This window comes from Paroedura picta, chromosome 14 (assembly GCF_049243985.1).
Source record: "Paroedura picta isolate Pp20150507F chromosome 14, Ppicta_v3.0, whole genome shotgun sequence".
NCBI lineage: Eukaryota > Metazoa > Chordata > Lepidosauria > Squamata > Gekkonidae > Paroedura > Paroedura picta.
The window spans coordinates 11,318,525-11,338,122 of record NC_135382.1 but is presented as its reverse complement, the minus strand read 5'-3'; the positions used below and the strand labels follow the sequence as shown (position 1 = coordinate 11,338,122).

General features: G+C 48.0%; 2 protein-coding genes across 2 annotated transcripts in view; both read left to right on the top strand.

The window, feature by feature from the left end:
- Positions 1-9,731, top strand: part of HARS1 (histidyl-tRNA synthetase 1) — a 38,609-nt gene extending 28,878 nt beyond the window's left edge. The window contains exons 11-13 of the mRNA XM_077309971.1: positions 84-200; positions 2,068-2,214; positions 9,287-9,731. Coding sequence (XP_077166086.1) covers positions 84-200; positions 2,068-2,214; positions 9,287-9,346 — 324 coding nt within the window. The 3' untranslated portion in view covers positions 9,347-9,731. The remainder of the gene's footprint in view (positions 1-83; positions 201-2,067; positions 2,215-9,286) is intronic.
- Positions 9,732-12,676: 2,945 nt separating this feature from the next.
- On the top strand, positions 12,677-18,501 carry DND1 (DND microRNA-mediated repression inhibitor 1). The gene is made up of 5 exons (XM_077310007.1): positions 12,677-12,826; positions 13,010-13,127; positions 15,112-15,573; positions 16,337-16,759; positions 17,832-18,501. Exons 1-5 carry the CDS (start codon positions 12,782-12,784, stop codon positions 17,846-17,848), a joined length of 1,065 nt encoding a protein of 354 aa, XP_077166122.1. The 5' UTR covers positions 12,677-12,781; the 3' UTR covers positions 17,849-18,501.
- Positions 18,502-19,598: the final 1,097 nt, after the last annotated feature.

Genomic DNA, 19,598 nt, shown 5'->3' with positions numbered 1-19,598 from the left:
CAGCGAGAGAAGAGGAAAGAAGGCACAGAAGCCTGTGTTAGTGAAGTTCCTTACTCTCTCTCTCCCCTCCTTTGCACCTTCAGGCTTCTGAGGAGAAGATCCGGACAACGGAGACGCAGGTGCTGGTGGCCTCTGCCCAGAAGAAGCTCCTCGAAGAGCGGCTGAAGCTTGTCTCGGCGCTGTGGGATTCCGGGATCAAGGTGCGGCTGTGGCCTGCAGATCAGCGAAAAGCCCAGGCACTGAGCCGGGGACTTGGGGGTCTTTCTGTCTGGGCAGGTGGTGGGGTAGGGTAATAGCCTGTTCGGGTAATGCGATGATTAATGACCTGATCATATCATCTCAGGTCGCACTGCTTGACCCGACTTCTACCCATTCGGTCAGCCTGCACTTACTGATCCAATCTGGGCCACTCGCGATGCTGCTGGCGTTTCCTTTTCAGGGGCTTTCTGAGCCATGCAGGCACAAGCCTGGGTCAGCGTCTTGCAGCTTTGAGGAGCAAGCCCAGATTTCTGCAGTTGCCCCTGTCCCGAAGTTGCTGGATTCCCCTGCCAGGCAAATACATTTGAATCAAAGCTAAACATGTGCACCAGCTGATCTTCTCTGCTCCACCCCCAGTAGATATTCTGATTCACAAGCCTTCTCTGTGCTAACAGAGAAGCCTCGGGCTTTATCTCTGGGTCTCAGATTGACAGTTTAAAGCTAGACGGTTTTTGTGCCAGTCCAGTGATATTTGGAGCTGATGTGTTCCAAAATAGAGACTGTAACAATAATTCCCATTTTTTGGAATAAGGGCCATCTGGGAACTTTAGCCAGTGTAAGACAGCTCTGACAGTGTGCTGGCTGGAATCTGGAAATGGGTCCCCAACAGGTGCCCATTTTGGGCTTGAATGGCAGCCAAAGCAGACAAAGCGCTCAAGCCTAGTCCTCATGGTCGCTCGAGGGGGGAGGGGATTGGAGGGAGTTGTGGCGAAGGAGAGGGTGGCCAAAGGCTGACATGACACCACTGTGTGCTACGGATGTCAGAATGCCATCTGATTGGGGTTCGTAGTGGGGGCAGCTGTGCCCCTTTTTGTGATGTTTGTTGGTTTGACACTGTGGAAAAGGAAATGCTGAACAAGATGGGTGCCAAAGCCATAGTTTGCCTGGTGCACCACAGAGCCTTGGATGAGTCACCGCTGGTCTGGGCTGATCAGGAGCCCTCTGGCCTCCGCTTGCGTGCCACAGAGCTGCATTGATTCTGGGGCCTGTGCTGGGTCACATGAGCAATTCACGCAGGGCACTGGCCAGTCAGACCTTCCTCTTGAAAGCTAGAGTTGGCATAGTGCTTAAAGAGCAACTGACCCTAATCTGGAGGGCTGTGTTTGATTCCCCATTATTCCGCACGCAGCCAGCTGGGTGACCTTGGGCCAGTCCCAGTTCTGTCCGAGCTCTCAGCCCCACCTGCCTCGCAAGGGGCCAATTGTGGGGAGAGGAAGGGAAAGCGATTGTAAGCCCTTTTGAGACATGAGGCCTGCTGGGTGACCTTGAGCCAGTCACAGTTCTCTGGCTGTAGATGTCTGACCTCTAACACTGTCTGCTTTGTTCCTTCTCTATAGAATAATACAGATGCACTGGGAAACCAATATGGCAATAAAATATCCAAATTAGACTTATATAGAGTCATCTTTCTTCAGTTTCAGTAATTCTTTTATTCTTATTTCACACAAGTCCCGACGCGTTTCGCCTTACAGCTTTTTCAAGGGACGGTTTTTATATTTAAGGACCAACTTCAACTTATTAAGGAATCTCTTGACAGAGTATAAGGTCACACAATAGCTGAACTTAGCTTGTGGCGCTTCAGACGCCTGAGGCGTAAGGCAAAACGCGTAAGCTGTAAGGCAAAACGCATCGGGACTTGTGTGAAATAAGAATAAAAGAATTACTGAAACTGAAGAGAGATGATTCTATAAAAGTCTAATTTGGATATTTTATTGCCATATTGGTTTCCCAGTGCATCTGTATCATTCTAGATTTGTTTCTTCACTGGGACCCACCCCTCCCAGTTCATTATTTTTGTTCCTTCTCTAGGCAGAAATGCTTTATAAGAAGAACCCCAAGCTGCTGAACCAGCTGCAGTACTGTGAGGAGACGGGCATCCCTCTGGTGGCCATTCTTGGGGAACAGGAACTGAAGGACGGAGTGGTCAAGCTGCGAGACGTCGCCTCCAGAGAGGAGGTACCCAGACCCCTTTTGGCTTGATTGGTTTTGTTTTTTTGGTAATGCTTTGTGTTACCTGACCTGAGCTGTCCAGGGCAGGGTGGGTCATAAGAATAAAATGGTGATGCAGGGAGGATGGAAATCAATTGATAGCGCCCAACTTTATCCGTTTCTGCACTGAACATAACTAAATGTGAAGCGCTGAGAGGGAGGGAAACTGGGAGACTAATTTTTCCAAGACTTTTTTGATTTTCTGGCAAGAAAAGGGAAATAGGGAAGGGACCAAACCCTGTTTTCTCTTTTAGAATGAGTGAGATGCTTTCTTAAAGAGAAGGCTTTTCTCACCCAAAATGTACAGAAAGAAAACATTAGATTCAGGTGGGTAGCCGTGTTGGTCTGAAGCAACACAACAAAACAAAATCAGAGTCCAGTGGCACCTTCAAGACCAACACAGATTTATTTAAGGCATGAGCTCACACCTTGAATATATCTGTGTTGGTCTTAAAGGTGCTACTGGACTCTGAGCAAGAAAACAGTCTGAGAACTTTTTCAACTAGGAAAATGAGGAAACTTCCAGGAACAAGTATATACACACACAAGCCTTTCTTTGCCCCTCCCTTTTTGGAATGAGGGAAAGAGAATTTTATTTAAAACGTTCAGTATGAAAAATTGGATGTAAGAAAACATACATCATTAGGTGTACGTTTGCATATGCAATACATTAAAGGATTTTTTTTCTTTTGCTTGTTTAAATGTAAAAAAGATTGGTAACAGCACACTATATGAACTCTGTCATAATGCATTATCACTAAATACTAGGGTTGGGCGCCTCAGCGTCCTAAGTGCTGCTTCACGGGGGGGGGGGGGCACTGGCACCTCCCCCCCACACCGTGGCACTAGCTGCTTTGGGTGCAAACAGCCACTTTGGATGCCCAACCCTAATGCATTATGACAGAGTTCAGTTTGGTCCAATGTTCTGAGGTTTTATTTAATATCCAGATATGCTGATAGACTTGTGAGGGCAATGACAATGTAGGAGAGCATTGCTGTTCAATTAATACACTTCCTTTTGCATACTAAAGAATTTGTTCTCCTAATTCCTTTTATTTTTTCATACCTCTCAGACAGCAAAAATTCAAGTTAGCATGTTGCTGTTTGCATGTTTCCTCAAACGCTTGCTTACCTTGTCTGTGGTCCTCCTTTCTCACTTGGATTCAAGGGAAATTACGTAGCAGTGAGTCGATAGAACTGATGAATGGGACATGCAGTGAGCAATAGGATTTACATTTGTAGAACTAACCAGATATAAAAACAGAACTGAAGCAAAGCTTATGTATTACCGTGACACATTAAAAAATTCAAAATTCTGTAGCATGTTCCAGCGTATAACAGTTAAGAGCAGAGGCGTCTAATCTGGCAAGCCAGGTTTGATTTCCTGCTCTCCCACATGCAGCCAGCTGAGTGACCTTGGGTTCACCACAGCACTGATAAAGCAGTAATGTCAGGGCTCTCTCAGCCTCACCTCCCTCACAGGGTGTCTGTTGTGGGGAGAGGAAAGGGAAGGCGACTGTAAGCTGCTTTGAAACTCCTCCTGGCAGTAAAAAGTGGGTTATAAAAACCAACTCTTCTTCTGGTTTCAACAAGCTATGCACAGTAGTGTAGACCACAGTCCCTAATAATTTATCCAAGTTATTTTGAAAGTAACTCAGTGCAGTGCTAGTATGTTGCCTGCATGGAGAAGCCCTCTTGAATAATTCAGTTGTGTCATTTGCAGAAAGCCATGACTGTCAGATGTTGGGAGTCTACTTATAATTTTTAAATAGAAAAAATATATTTTTTAAATTTCCACATACCTGCCAAGTAAAGGTAAAGGTATCCCCTGTGCAAGCACCGGGTCATGTCTGACCCTTGGGGTGACGCCCTCTAGCGTTTTCATGGCAGACTCAATACGGGGTGGTTTGCTAGTGCCTTCCCCAGTCATTACCGTTTACCCCCCAGCAAGCTGGGTACTCATTTCACTGACCTCGGAAGGATGGAAGGCTGAGTCAACCTTGATCCGGCTGCTGGGATCGAACTCCCAACCTCATGGGCAGACAGCATGCTGCCTTACCACTCTGCGCCACAAGAGGCTCTTCACCTGCCAAGTACTACCCATTTAAATGCCAAGTTATAAATGATTCATTTGATTGTTAAATCAGTAAGAAGTTTAGGTTGGAGTAGTAAAGTAATATTTCAATTTTTCTCAAAACTTAGGTATGTTTCTCCCCCTCCTCCCAGGGAAATCTGGAGAACTGAGTTTAATTCCCACTGGGAGTGGGGGGACAAAAAGGTCTATTTATTTGTTCACTTGGAAAATCCAGGAAATCTTACAGCTCTAAGCATAGATTTTCTTGGTTTATTGTTCCAGGAGGGTGCTCTGTAGATGGGCAGGACAAAAAAGGCATAGGCATAGACATGGAGTTAGAATTCAGGTCCCTTCTTGGGCTTCAGCTGACTCCTATGTTAGCTAATTAGGCTCCCTGGGGCTCTCTGGTCCCTTGCAAATGCAGGAGACAAGGAGTCTGGGAGTGCCAGAGCCTCCCACCAGGTGTGAAGTGCCTGATTGTGTAGAGAATGCCTCTGGCAAGAGGACCAAATCCCTAGCTTCAGTGCTTTAAAACAGGTTGAGCTCAATGCTTAAACAATTAGAGGCTTTCTTCCATAGCAGTTTTGCTTGCCCTCCTTTCCAGCTTTGCTCTTCCTGAGGCAGCGGTTGGTTCCCAGTTCCTTATTCCCCTTTCCTTCTTCCTTATTCACAAATCTGACAACAGGAATGGAGGATAATTTAAATGCTCTGAAACCCCAAAATAAGGTTTGAGCTCCTCCAAATTGTTCACCCCCACATTCAGAGGACGCTGCCCTCCAAGGGGACAAATAAGGAACGAGGAAATTACAATAAGTAACTGGGAACCTGCCTCAGCCTCCTAAGCAACTTGGATGTAACTCTTCCTGACTGATTTTTGAGTCTGATTTTTGATGGTTTACTCTCTCTTCTGAATTAAACTGTAGTATTTCTTTTCTATATATTCCAACAATTTGAATTTGCATTTTACTTCAGCTTCCTCCCCAGTCCTTTCCTTAGTTTTGCCCTCCAGGAAACCATTCTGTTAAGTAGGTTAGGCAGAAGAGAATGACTGGTCCAAAGTCACCCGTGAAGATAGATTCATTTGGACAGCCATGTTGGCTCTGAAGCAGCAGAACAAAGTTTGATTCCACCGGCGACCGTCAAGTTTGTAACCTGTCACCTGCACACAAAACCTTGAATAAAACTCAGTTGATCTTAAAGGTGCCACTGGACTCAAACTTAATTCCACAGTCACCCAGCAAGCTTTCCATGGGGAAGTGGGGAATTCGAACCTAGATCTCCCAGATCTGAGCCTGACACTCCAATCACTACACCAGAAAGATGGGAAACTGTAAGTAACTGAAAGTAGTGTGTCTGTTAACATGCAGACTCTGGCAGCGTTTCAGGGATGAGGCAGGTTATTTTCCAATCTGCTCTTTTAAAATATAACAAAGGATCCTAAGAACTGCACAACTAGTTATTGCATTGCAAAGCAATTTTTGCTCTGCATCTAAATTTGCTCTTGGGAGCCTGGATTTTGCACGCAAATGCTTGAAGTCTTTTCCCAGATGAACCTTAAACATATTTAAATCCCTGTTTAACTGTGTCCTTCCCAGACCACAAATCAGCATTACCAGCCTCCAGATGTGGCTGATCTCATCAGATCTCAGAAGCTAAGCAGGATCAGCTCTGGTGATTGTTTGGATGAGAGACTATGAAAGAATTCCAGGGGAGCTGCACAGAGGCAGGCCATGTCAAACCACCTCTGAACGTTTCTCACCTTGAAATCCCCGTGGGGCTCCCGAAAGTTAGTTACAACTTGACAGCACTTTTCACCACCACAGGTGCAAAAGTCACCGTTAGCCAAGCAGAACACCAGCAAGCCAGCATGGTCTAGACCAGGTGTGGGCAAACTGTGGCCCTCCAGATGTCCATGGACTACAAGTCCCATGAGCCCCTGCCTTGCTAAATCACCGGTAGCGAGGCAGAACACCAGCAAGCCAGCATGGTCTAGACCAGGTGTGGGCAAGCTGTGGCCCTCCAGATGTCCATGGACTACAAGTCCAAGCATGGCTGGGGCTCATGGGACTTGTAGTCCATGGACATCTGGAGGGCCACAGTTTGCCCACCTGGTCTAGTGGGTAAGAGTGGCAGACTCTAATCTGGAGAACTGAGTTTGATTCACCCCTCCTCCACATGAAGCCTTCTGGGTGACCTTGGGCCAGTCACAGTTCTCTCAGAGATCTCTCAGCCCCACCTACCTCACAGGGTGTCTTTTATGGGGAGAGGAAGGGAAGGTGATTATAAGCCCCTTTGAAGACACGTGAGGCCTGCTGGGTAACCTTGGGCCAGCCTCAGTTCTCAAAGAACACTCTCAGCCCACCTACTGCAAGAAGGGACCTGTTGCGGAGAGAGGATAATGAGAGAGATCTCTGTTTAATCCAGGACATACTATTGTAGATCTGCAAGTCACTGTTGTACACTCACTGAACACACACGGAACCCATTCAAGCTTTGTGGTGGAACAGGCTTGCTGTGGCCTGCAGGTTCTGTTCCACCCTGCCCTCCAAGGTCTTTCTCAGATAACTACTGCCACCACCTGAACTTTGTACAGAATTGCCTGCTGGACTCCCAGCTACCCTTCCAAGTTCTGAGAGCTTACTTTTGTATCATAGAGTAACAGAATTGGAAGAGACTCCTGGGTCATCTAATCCAGGGGTAGTCAAACTGCGGCCCTCCAGATGTCCATGGACTACAATTCCCAGGAGCCCCTGCCAGCGAATGCCAAACAGATGTCCATGGACTACAATTCCCAGAAGCCCCTGCCAGCGAATGCTGGCAGGGGCTTCTGGGGATTGTAGTCCATGGACATCTGGAGGGCCGCAGTTTGACTATCCCTGATTTAATCCAACCCTTGGCACAGTGCAGGACACTCATAATCCTATTTCTCATCCACTGTCACCTGCCACCCCCTTGAACCTTCACAGAATCAACCTCTCTGTCAGATGGCTATCCAGCCTCTGTTTAAAAATTTCCAAAGATGGAGAACCCACCACCTCCCCATGAAGCCTGTTCCACTGAGAAACCACTCCAACCCTCCTGCTCCCCAGCTCCTGGTCACAGAAACCTGGAGGAATAGTTATTTGCCAATTAACTGCCTTCTTCCTACCACTTTTTTAAAAAATAGCATATCCAAGACAGTGGAGGTCTATGTGGTACAGAGAACGACTACCAGCATCAATATTTACAAAGTAGTTTTTAAAATGCTCACAAACTATACTTATAGCACAGCATCAAACTGAGCAAAAGATAAAAAAGGGTGAAAGTCAGTTCCTCCATGTACCTGCCCCTTCATATATTAAAATGCTTAGGATATTATAGATCTCTACAGAGTTTTCATTACCTTACAGCTTCTTCCCACAGTTAAAGAATTCTGCCTGCACTTATGGAATTATCACCAAGGAGCACTTACTCCTTGCTCTCCAGTTTTATGCCCTCTCTTTTCCCTATCCACTACTCAGGTCAGGCTTGGTCCAAGAGGCTTTTCCTGGAGATCTCTTCCTCTGTTCCTTCCTGAAGCCTCTCTAGTATTTAATTCCTCCAAATCTCTGTTCCCTGCTTGAAAGGGGCGGGGGAGCTTGACCATCCAGTTGTCTAGATCCATTAACATTTGTCTGGAGCTGGGTTGAGGCAGAGTTCGGAAGGCAGTTGAACTGACTTCTCCGCTGTCTGCCTGTTCTCTGTCTTCTTGTTGTTAGGTGCGAAGTCATGTCCGACCCATCGCGACCCCATGGACAATGATCCTCCAGGCCTTCCTGTCCTCTACCATTCCCCAGAGTCCATTTAAGTTTGCACTTACTGCTTCAGTGATTCCATCCAGCCACCTCATTCTCTGTCGTCCCCTTCTTCTTTTGCCCTCGATCGCTCCCAGCATTAGGCTCTTCTCCAGGGAGTCCTTCCTTCTCATGAGGTGGCCAAAGTATTTGAGTTTCATCTTCAGTATCTGGCCTTCTAAGGAGCAGTCAGGGCTTATCTCCTATAGCAGTGGTCCCCAACCTTTTTGAGGCTAGGGACCGGCGGCAGCAGGGAGGGCGATTGCCCGGCCGCACATGCCGCGCATGCACCCTGCTTCCCTCTCCCCCCCCCCCCACAGTAAGAAGCTTCCCGGGCCGCAAGCTTGCGGCCTGGGAAGTTTTTTACTGCGGGGGAGGGCGGGGGGGAGCCGCGGACCGGTGCCCGGTGGTTGGGGACCACTATCCTATAGGACTGAGTCCAAGGGACTCGCAAGAGTCTTCTCCAGCACCAGAGTTCAAAAGCCTCAATTCTTTGACGCTCGGCCTTCCTTATGGTCCAGCTGTCACTACCTCCATTTCTTCCGCATCTGTTTGCCAGAAATAGAGAGGGCCAGATCGTCATTTTCTTGATGTTGAGTTTCAAGCCAACTTTTGCACTCTCCTCCTTCACTCTCCTTCACTCCTTCACCTCTGCCTAGAGAGGAGGAAATAAAGCTTTTATTTAGAACGCAAAGGGAAATTTTTGCTCATTTCAGGCTCTAAAAACAAAATGCATTTCTTCTCAAGTTTTAACAGGATGTTCCTAATGTATCACTCCATATCCCTTAACTGACAGTCAATTCAAAGTCCTTCTTCTTAAATTAGCTGTTGTTTATCCTGCCTTGTTTTCTCCTGTGAAAGAAATTGGGACCTCTGACCCCTTTCACCATCCATTACATGTAACAACCTAATCTGTTCCAGTCCTTTAAACTGAGAATTGTACCCGAAAGATTTATGGATGGGATTCACACCAAGCCCCTCTTTGCCCTCCAGCTCCTCCCTTTTGCCCCTTTCCCTCAGAAAGTGGGGGGGGGGGATATCTGTGACTTAAGAAGGCAGAATAAATGTTTTTAGTTTTTAAAAAATGGGCAGCTTCAACAGTGATCGACAGAATGACAGATATGCTGCAACTCAGTCCTGTTTCTCTTTGCAGGTGGATATTTGCAGAGGCAAACTTGTGGAGGAAATCAAGAGGCGAACATGCCTGTCCTAGAGAGCTTCCTGCCACCCACGCTGGAAAGGTTTCCTGGAGAACTGCTGAGTCCTACCTCCAGAGGCTGAGCCAGTTCTGCCCATGGGGCAACATTGGATAGTCAATCTATGGGGAAGGGCCCTCCTCCAAAGCTGTATAATTTATTGTACTCTGAAGCGCCTGGGCATGAATGATGGCAAAACATAGTCTTTTAAAAGAGAAAAGGTAATTTCTGCAGAAGAAGCGTGAAAATATTTGGAGGACCCCATCCAGCCTGCGATCGTTTGGGTGGCTGCATCCTTCAGCTGGACAAGGTGGGGCCTCGTCCATCCGTACCCTTTTGGCTTCACACCGCTGCTGTTTGATTATATCAATTGGTAGTTTAATAAAATGTTATCCTTCTCTATTTTCTGCTGTGTTTATGTTCCCGAGTTTTCCTTGCAGTTATGCAGCAAAGTTATCTGTTGTTGTGTTCTGGAGTTAAGAAAAGCTGTTTTGCCTCTCTACAATGGCCAGAGAGCTCCTTCGCAGTCCTCCACTGTGTGGAATGTGCGTTCACAAGTCTTGTGTGGCTTCATTTAAGAATATTTTTAACTGAAATTGCCGTGGAAATGGATGCTCTCATTCCATGGGAACAGATGACCTGCTCTTTCTTGAAACAAACAGTACTATTGTCATCGACATATCTAATTCTCAACAGGGCCAAGTCTGTGGGTACTTAAATCTGGAAATTAAAACCATGAACTCACAAGATGGATCTTTCTACAAACCTGAGGAAAGCCCCAGAAAAGAAACAAAGAATGCATCAAGGAAATGAAACACCTTGTAAAAAAAAAAAAACACGGTGCCTGTAGCTTTAAGAAAGAAATGCTCCTCGTGGCCACTGCCAGGTAGCCACAACAGTACAGTCAGCCTTAGCACCTGCCAGGAAAGTAGCATGGGAGGGAGAGACATTTCTAAGGTTTTTACCTTAGAATCATAGAGTTTGAAAGGTCCTCCAGGGTCATCTAGTCCAACCCCCTGCAGAATGCAGGAAATTAACATCTACCTGCCCACCCAAAGTGACCCCAATTGCATGCCTAGATGATGCCCTTCTAAAAACCAGAATCCATGACCAGTCAGCCTGGAAGAAATGCACCTTCTGATTCCAAAGTGGCAATTGGCATTTCCCTGGGTATGCAAGGAAGGGCCACAAGAGCCAAGCACTGATGCAGTCCCTTCTGCCCACCCACTTACAATCTGCTTAAATTCACAGAATCAGCATTTCTGTCTAGACTCTGCTTAAGAACTCCCAAAGGAGAACCCACCACCTCCGGAGGAAGCCTGTTCCACTGAGGAACAGCTCTAGCTGTCAGGATCTTCTTAGGGATGTTTAGCTCAAAATTCTTTTGAATTAACTTCATCCCATAGGTTTTGGTCCGATCCTCTGGGGCCACAGAAAACAACTCTGCTCCATCCTCTACGTCAGGGGTAGTCAACCTGTGGTCCTCAAGATGTTCATGGACTACAATTCCCATGGGAATTGTAGTCCATGAACATCTGGAGGACCACAGGTTGACTACCCCTGCTGGACGTGACAGCTCTTCAAGTACTTGAAGATGGCTATCATATCACCTCTTTGTCATCTTCTCTCCAGGCTAAATACACCAAGCTCCCTCAACCTTTCCTCCAAATCCCTCACCATTTTCGCTGCCCTCCTCTGGACTTGCTCCAGTTTGTCTACACCCTTCTTCAATTGTGCCGCCCAAAACTGAACACAATACTCTAAATGAGGCCTATCCAGAGCAGAGTAAAGTGGTACCATCAACTTGCGTGATCTGGACATTATAGTTCTCTAGATACAGTCCCAAATCCAGTGCCTGTAGTTTTGGGGTAGAGGGGAGGAGAAAGAAGAAGAGTTGGTGGTTATATGCCACTTCTCTCTACCAGGAGTAGGTGGTTTACAAGGACCTTTCCTTTTCTCTCCCCACAACAGACACTCTGTGAGGTAGGTGGGCTGAGAGCTGTAAGAGAACTATTGGTCAGAACAGCTCTATTAGGACTGTGACTAGCCCAAGGTCAGCCAGCTCGCTGCATGTGGAGAAGCAGGTAATCAAACCTAGCTTGCCAGATTAGAAGCCGCTGTTCTTAGCCACCACATCAAGCTGAGACTATGAGGATACGGAGGTGTCAGGAAGAACCAAAGAGAAAATAGTGTGGGAAGGGAGATGCTGGTAGAAATAAGGTTACCTTCCCCCCCCCCCCACACACACACACACACAAGCCCTTGTGGGTTCCCCACTGCAACCTGGGCCTGGTGGCCAGCACCACACAGCTTTCCCCAGGGACAAGTGACTGGGGGAAGAACAGAAGGAAAACTGAAGATGGGGACAGATGAAGGTAGGTTGTCTCAAGGGCGGGAAGGAGAGAAGGAAACTGGAAAAAGTTAAGAAGAACCTGGGGGTCAAATGACCCTTTCACAGGGGTTGTGGCAGGGCAAGCAGTTTTTTTTGGGGGGACACCATAAACAAAACAGCCTTGTGGGGTAGATTGAGATAGAGTGTTCATCTGTCTGGAGCTGCGGAAAAGAGCAAGACAATCGGCATGGTGGGACAAGAGACAGAACTGAACTGAGAAACCCCGGGGGGGTAAAACCCATTTATATGCAATCATGAACAATGGATCTTTACGCCATTGGTCAGTTTGGGTTTAATTACTGTAAAAGAACCCTTGCATCATTTTATGGTTGGGGCTCAAGACAACCTGAGGAACTGCATGGAAGGGTCGTGGCATGAGGAAGGTTGAGAACCAGAGCCCTAGGGTAGCAATCCCCAACCTGTGGACTAATTGGAGGCGGGCCCCGAAGGATGCCTTCTCCCCCCCCCCCTTTACAACACACTTCGGGTGTCCTTGTCTCCCATCACTCCCAGATGGGACCATCTCGTTGCAGAGAAACAAGCTCAGGGTTCCCACTGATTTGTCATTGTCATGAGTTAAAATTCCCATGAAAATAAAATGTTCCTTATGTTCATTGTTGTGGCGTGTCTGTATCTTATTTTGAAGGGAGGTTTAAACATTACTGTAGTGACCAGAGTCAGAGAGCATTAGGGCAGTGGGCCTCGGTAAAATTGTCAAGCGTCGAGTGGTCCCCGGTGATAAAAAGGCTGGGGACTTAGGGGCTTCCTGGAAGGCAAGAGGAGACAGCGTTGGAGGGGGGCATAAAATGCTCCAACTCGTCTAGTTCTCAGCACGGCCCTCGAGCGCAGGTGACCAAACCGTGACCTCCCGAAAGGCTCCGGCGGCCTTCTGCGCGCGTGCGTTGGGAGGCCCCGGGGGGGGGCAGAGAGTTGAGGAGCCCCCCGCCCAATCAGCGGGGCCGGAGTGACGCCCCTCCCCTCCCCCGACGGCTGCTGGCGCCTATAAAAGCGGCGGCCGGAGCACGAGGCGGGCGTGGCCGTGAATTCGGGGCGAGGCGCCATGGAAGCGGGCGGCAGCGGCGGCGACGACGGGGCTGTGGAGCAGGTGCGCGGAGGGGCGGCTCGGGGCGGGCGGGCTCTGGGGCTTCCTCCCCCCTTGCTGGGGGGGGGGGCTTCTGGCCTCCTCCTCCTCCTCGGAGGGCGAGAGAGGCGAGCGCGAGGCCGGCCCCGTCGCGGCGGCTTTCCCGCAGGGCGGCTGGCTGGAGCGGCGCTGTGTTTGCCTTGGCAGGGCTGGAGCGCCGTGCTGAACCGTCGCAACAAGGAGGCCCTGGCCCAGTGGGCGCGCCAGACGGGCACCCGCCTCGTGCAGGTGAACGGGCAGAGGAAATACGGAGGCCCGCCGCCAGGTAAGTCATTCAGCCCGTCGGAAGGGACGGAGCCGTCGGGCGGGCGCTTGTGAGCCGCCTTGGTCTCCCCCCGGGCGGTTTAAGAGAGGAAAGTCCCCGGAGCCAGAAAGTTTTCCCGGGGGGGGGGGGGGGTTGAGGAGAGGGGTGGGGAGCGCAGCGCAGTTGATGAACTTTTCTCGGATGAGTTTGGGCGCCACGACTCGGGGCCCTGCGGCCAAGGCGGCTTAGCGCTCTGTTCGGAGCCAAATCCCCCGTCGTCCTTTTTGTACCCAAGATGATGAAAGGGCGCTTAGAAGTGCATGATGGTCCCCAGTCTCGCTTTTCCACTTGCAGGTTCCTGAGTTGCAGTGGGCCAAATGGGAACCCCACGAAAAGCAAACCCCCTCCTCCCCCCAAAAAAAGAAATGTATCACTATAACAGTCCAGATCCAAATGGGTAGCCATGTTGGTCTGAAGTTGCACAACAAAATCAGAGTCCAGGAGCATCTTTAAGACCAACAAACTGCTTGCACTCAAAAGCTCACGCCTTGAATAAATTTTTGTTGGTCTTAAAGGTGCTACTGGACCCTGATCTTCTTGTGCTTAACAGTCCAGGTTCTTCTAAGCATGAAGTGAAGTTTTGCTAGTAGTTCACAGAAGGTGGGGGATTTTCTTGGATGGATGGCCCCTTGAATTTATACCATCTTCTGCTGACCCCCCCCCCCCAAAAAAAAAAAGCCATGCTCTGGTTAAGCTCCATGGATTTTGGTATAGGAAGGTTATTATTACTTATCTTTACTTATTATTACTTATTATTTTGATTTATTTCCCGCCACTCCCAAATGGCTCATGGCGGGTGTGGGGATAACTGTAGGCACTCAGGCTGGAATGCAGCTGGGTTGCCAACCTCCTCCTGGGGTGATCATACCAAGGAATATCTGTTTCTTTCCCAACCTCCTGGTGGGGGCCTGAAAATACACTGTTTCATGTATGGTTCATAAGTTCAATGTAAACCGTCCTGAGCCTTCAGGGAGGGCGGTATATAAATTAAATAAATAAATAAAAGTACCCATCTGCAAATGAACACAAGTGCACTCCAGACAAAATCCCTTCTCCTGGAGAAAACAACTGCTTTAGAGGGTAGACTCCATAGTACTATACCTGGCTAACGCCCCTTTCCCAGGCTCCGTCCCACAAGCCTCCTAATATAGTGTGGACAACTAACCAGCATGTGCACACACGTCACAGCTACAGCCTCCCAGCCATTTTTTTGTGTTTTGCCTTTGCACATGTGGGAAGAGAAGTAGAGGAAGTTTCCCTCTCCAGATACAGTGATTGCCTCCCTCCCACCCTTCCTGACTTGCTTTGGCTGAAGACAAGTTTCACAGCAACCCCTGGTGCTGATTGGATTGGAAGGGCATGATAAATGATTGGTGGAGACCCTGCCACTTCTTGGGCCACAGGTCTGCATTTAGTCCACCAGATCACTTAGCGGCTATTGCAGGCTGTCCTTCCAGCCTTGTGTCCTTTACTGTAGGGTGACCCTAGTAGGTGATATTTTTTTGCTGTCATTTGTACCATGCCGTTCTCCCAAGGCAGTCTGTGCCTCTCCTCCAGTTTATTCTCACAACAACCCTGGGAGGTAGCTCAGGATGGAAAGCTGTGGTAGTCTGTCTGTAGCAGCAGAAAAGAAGAGTCCAGCAGCAATCTCTCAATGTCTGTGAGCAGCAACTCCCAAAAACTCCATACCCTGCCTCAAAACTTCATCTCTAAGGAATTCTTTTCTCCTGTAAGGTAGGTTAGGGTGAGCAAGTGTGTGGCTGGCCCACTACACCATGCTGGCTCTCAAGCCAAATTAATTTAGGCTAACTGGATTCAACTACAAACCCCCCCCCCAATAAATATGTTATATTCTTGCTTCTACAAGCATCTTGGAATATTTTTCCAGACCCCCCTTGGTTTTGGAGGATAGTTGACATTCTATTCTCATTTCTTCTCTTCAAAGGCTGGGCTGGCAGCACCCCCCCTTCTGGCTCAGAGGTATTCATAGGCAAAATCCCCCAAGATATCTACGAGGATAAATTAATCCCTCTCTTCCAAAGTGTGGGGAAGCTCTACGAATTCCGGCTCATGATGACCTTTAGCGGCCTGAACCGCGGCTTTGCTTATGCCAAGTATACCAACCGGCGTAACGCCCAGGAGGCCATTCTGACACTGAACAACTTCGAAATCCAACCTGGGCACCCCATCGTAGTCTGCAGAAGCACTGAGAAATGTGAGCTCTCCGTGGACGGGCTGGCTCCCTCTGTCAAAAAGCACCCACTTCTCCAGCTGCTTTGTGAACTCACTGCGGGGGTGACTAGCCTCTCCTTGCACCCAAGCCCTTTCCAGAAAGGGAAGCAGCTCGCAGAGGTAAAGTACGTCTCGCATTGGGCGGCTGCCATGGCAAAGAAGGTGCTGGTGGAAGGTAAGTCTCCTCAAGGGTTGGAGGAAAGCTTCTTAAGAGAGTAAAGAGTTTGATAATACCTACGGAGCAGAATTGATTTACTGTCTTTTGCCCCCAAGAGGGAATGTACTAAAACTAAGGACACAGATTGCCGTTAGACAATTCATGATTAACACTAAATGTACACTTACCCATATGGAATAGTAGAGTAGACTCACAAAACTGTTCAAGTATGTCTGCCTCAAAAGGCAGGAACTGTCCTGTTAAAATGGCAGCTCCTCTTAGTTCATTTGCCTTGATAAATGTATTTGTAAAGAACACCATTTAGGTTTGATATATTTAAACCAGGGGTCCCTAACCTGGTTGAGCCTATAGGCACCTTTGGAATTCTGACACAAGGTGGGGGCACAGCCACAAAATGCCTGCCACGGGAGGTGGAGCCAAGCAACAAATGAGCTGTTGCCGGGGCAGCCGAAACCTGAGTATTGGGAAGGGACAGGTAATTTACACTTCACTGAAGGCCCCTCCTTCCCCAAATCCCAGCCATTCCTGGCTCCACCCCCAGTTTCCAGGTATTCCTCTTCCTAGGCAGGTGCCACTCGGTTCAAACTTTGCTTTAGACACTAGCACTGGCTGCTACTCAAACCCAGCTTTACTCTCAGCTCCAGTAGACAGACCAGTCCCACTGGATCCCACCCACTGTGTACAAATACTGGGGCACCATTTAGGAGATCCTTGAATTACTTGAATACTGCGTGGGAACTCTTTCCTGGTTTTTATGCAGGGAGTTTATGTCTCTGTGGAGACCAAATCGAGGTGGACTGGTTGAAACCAAACATCAAGCAGGAATTCCATACCTCTGTGCAAGCCTTCCCAGAGGTCCTGCCATCCAGTCGTTCTTCTGAAGATGCCCCCAGCCCCGGGCCCTGTGAGTCAGTTGATCATCATCCTGCATCGCTGGCAGTGGGCCATGCACTAAGCTACCTGAACATGCAGTGCGAGGAGCGGCAGCTGGGATCCCCTGTATTCCTCACCAAATGCATCCAGAGGAAACCCAGTGGTTGGCTTCAGTTTTGGTATCAGGTGGTGATTCCAAACTACCCTTCCCCCTTCAGTGGGTTAATCTGGATCAAGCAGGAGCATTCTGTGGTGGAAGACCACGAAAAGGCAAAGAATGCGGTAGCACTGCAACTGCTCAAAGTCCTGGGTAAGAGCCAGTGCATGGGATGAGTGGGGTGAAATGCCACGGGGATACTTGGAATTCCTAGCAGGAACAGAGAGGGAAAAAGAGCCTGGACAAAATTGGGGGGGGGGGGGCAACTGATAAGCTAGAAAATTTGGGGAGACACTTGGAATGTAAACTGAGTTTAGTTCTCCTTTAGACATTTCCCAAGACAAGGTGTCATGCTTAAACTGTATAGCACGAAAGACTGAAGAAATTATAGCGGGCAATGAAAAAACCTTTAAAATGTTTTGTTTTTCAGTAAGAAAAAATTTATGCTAAAAACATTATTAAGGTGTTCAGTGTTTACAAAGCATAGATAGAAATCCAGACATGCTAGTAATCCTACCTACTATAGTTCCCTGGTCTCTCAGGTGCTTGGAAGTAGCTTGGGGCATGATGGTTTGTAACTCCTTTCCGATATTGTGTTTCCAAGGGGAATAAAGGATACACAGTATGTAGAAGAGGAAAAATTGAGGCAGAGCCGGTTATGTATAAACTAGAATTTAATCCCGCTGTAAGCTTAATACAGCCGGCGCTAGTGGGAGGCGCAGGATCAGCCTGGCCATGTCCATGACGCAGCTGTTCCCGGGGCCGGGAGAAGGCCACCGCCCACCCACCCACCTGGCAGTAACCCGGGGCCTTGGGGCAGGAAAGGAGCAGGGACACCGTGTAACGTCCCTGCTCCTTTCCCAAGGGCGAGGGGAAGCTGGCCTGTGGATTTACCGTCAGGGAAGGCTTCTTCCTCCGAGCGGTGACTCCCCGGTTGGCTGCTTGGCCTGGATGGGCCCTCTTGAGTTTTTATCCCGGACAGGGCCCGCCCTTTCTCCTCCCACATTGCCCTTACTCAGTTATTACTACCGCTCTGCAAGAGCGGTTAAAGATTAAAGATAGACACAGTGGGTTTGCTTCAATATTGGGTATCCAGGCAGTTTTTGTTCTAGAAATGATAGTCATATTTCTGAATGCTATAAATACACCAAATTGTAGTTTTCTGTTAACTTTCGTTATATGTTTCTTGTTGGTAAACCAGTACTTAAATCTTTTATCCCAACAGGTTGTCCGGTGGTGTAAGGTTCCTGCAGAAGACTGCGTGGCCATGCTTAAGTGCAGCTCAGCTGTTGCCACCTCTGTGCTCCTGACCGTTCTCTGGGGTGGCAAATCCACTCAGAATTGAACGCTTGGCCTGTTCTGTCCTTCCTCTCCCTCGGGGCATATCTTGTTTGGGTTTTTTGTTCTTTGTTTAGCACTAAAGTGACTTTTTAGTACTTACTTGTTTTGAGTTGTTTCAGTTGTCCATGCAAAGCGAGTGTAGGGGTGGGTTCGTCATTTGTCATCACCTGGTGTCTTCTTTTTCTTTTGACGCATGAGGGCTTCCCCACCCCCTTTTCTTTGATGTTTGAGAAACCTTGTGTCTCTTGCTTTGGCTTCAAAATCTTCAGGGCCAAACCAGACCTGCCGGTTCCATGAATGAGGCCCCCCAGAAGTTCTTGTTCAGAAGCCATTTTAGAAGGTTGTCCTTGACCCTGCTCTGTACTTGTCACAGCCCATCAGTGGCAACAAAGTGCCTTTTTAAACTTTGGAAACATTCCTTACTGGGATGGCAGGGAAGGATATTCCTGCTGCCTCAACTTTTTAAAAAAGTTCTTTAAAAGCACATGAAAATAACTAGTATAACTTGGGCCAACAAGCTGGCACCTATATATTAAAGTGAGTTTGAAAGATAATATGTCCGGTATCCTTTTTTCTAGAAAGTTGCGTTGGTACTGTTATCCCTGAAAATGCTGTCACTGTGGCCTTTAACACTACACACCTTTCTCTGCTTGACTCGAGTGCGAAAGATGCTACTCAAAAGACCTAACAATACCTTTACTGTAGAACTATATTGTTGCTTGCTTTCTTAAACTTTCCCCTTGGCTGAACTTGAAGGCCAGGTTGCAGGCATAGCCAAATTAGAGAATCTGTAAATATGAAGCTGGTCAGCTTGAATCTATTTATTGGAGTATGAAATCTAGTCTTATGTATATTTGTCTTTCCTGGGAATTCAGCGTCTCAAAAAACTCCAGTTTTTCCTTGTAGATATGGATCAGGAAACCAATTTAGTTGCTAGCAACTTTGCTCTTGTCATAGCTTGTTAATTACCTACAATCAATGTAAGAACATTTGGATGAGAAGAATGGAGTGACCTCTAGTGGCCATTTAGCATGTTAACATTAATAGTACTGCAGCTCTCTGACTTGACATCCCTGAGGGCATTGAATAGCTTTTGCTGTAGTTTTTAATAATTTCCAGCAACAAAATGCCCAGATGTACTGTAAGAATAGACTCTTTACCAGTGTTCTAGACAACGTCAACAACTGGGTAAGCTGGTAGAATCTATTTCTATTGAGACAAAGTCAGTGGGTACAACGATGAGCAAAAACCATAAGGGGAAATCTTACCTCACTGTTTAATTTTTTTTTTGGTGGGGGGGGGTGAAGAAGCATGTCACCAAGAGGGACCCAGTAGCTGTTTTTTACCTAGACTTACAGAAAGACTGGTTAACAGGAGTGAGTAAATGGTCAGCTTTCACAGTAGAAGATAAGCAATGAAATATCACAGGACTCATGCTTTTTAACTTTATCGTTAATTATATGGAACTAGGAATTAAGCCCGCTGTCGTTTAAATACAGTGGGCGCTAGCTGGGGGAGAATGTGGCCGCGGAAGGCTGGTGGACGGGCCCAGGCTTGGAGGGGTGGTGGCTGTCGTTGGGCGCCCCCCCTTCCCGTACTGGAGTCTCAACGGGGCCCGGACGGGTGGCAGCGTGCAGGAGCCTAGGTGGGC

What these genes read in the sequence shown, in the direction of transcription:
- DND1 (XM_077310007.1), top strand. Translation starts at nt 12,782, where the DNA reads ATGGAAGCGGGCGGCAGCGGCGGCGACGACGGGGCTGTGGAGCAG. An exon ending in ACGACGGGGCTGTGGAGCAG is followed by an intron (nt 12,827 to 13,009) that starts GTGCGCGGAGGG and finishes TTGCCTTGGCAG; the next exon opens with GGCTGGAGCGCCGTGCTGAA. An exon ending in ATACGGAGGCCCGCCGCCAG is followed by an intron (nt 13,128 to 15,111) that starts GTAAGTCATTCA and finishes TTCTCTTCAAAG; the next exon opens with GCTGGGCTGGCAGCACCCCC.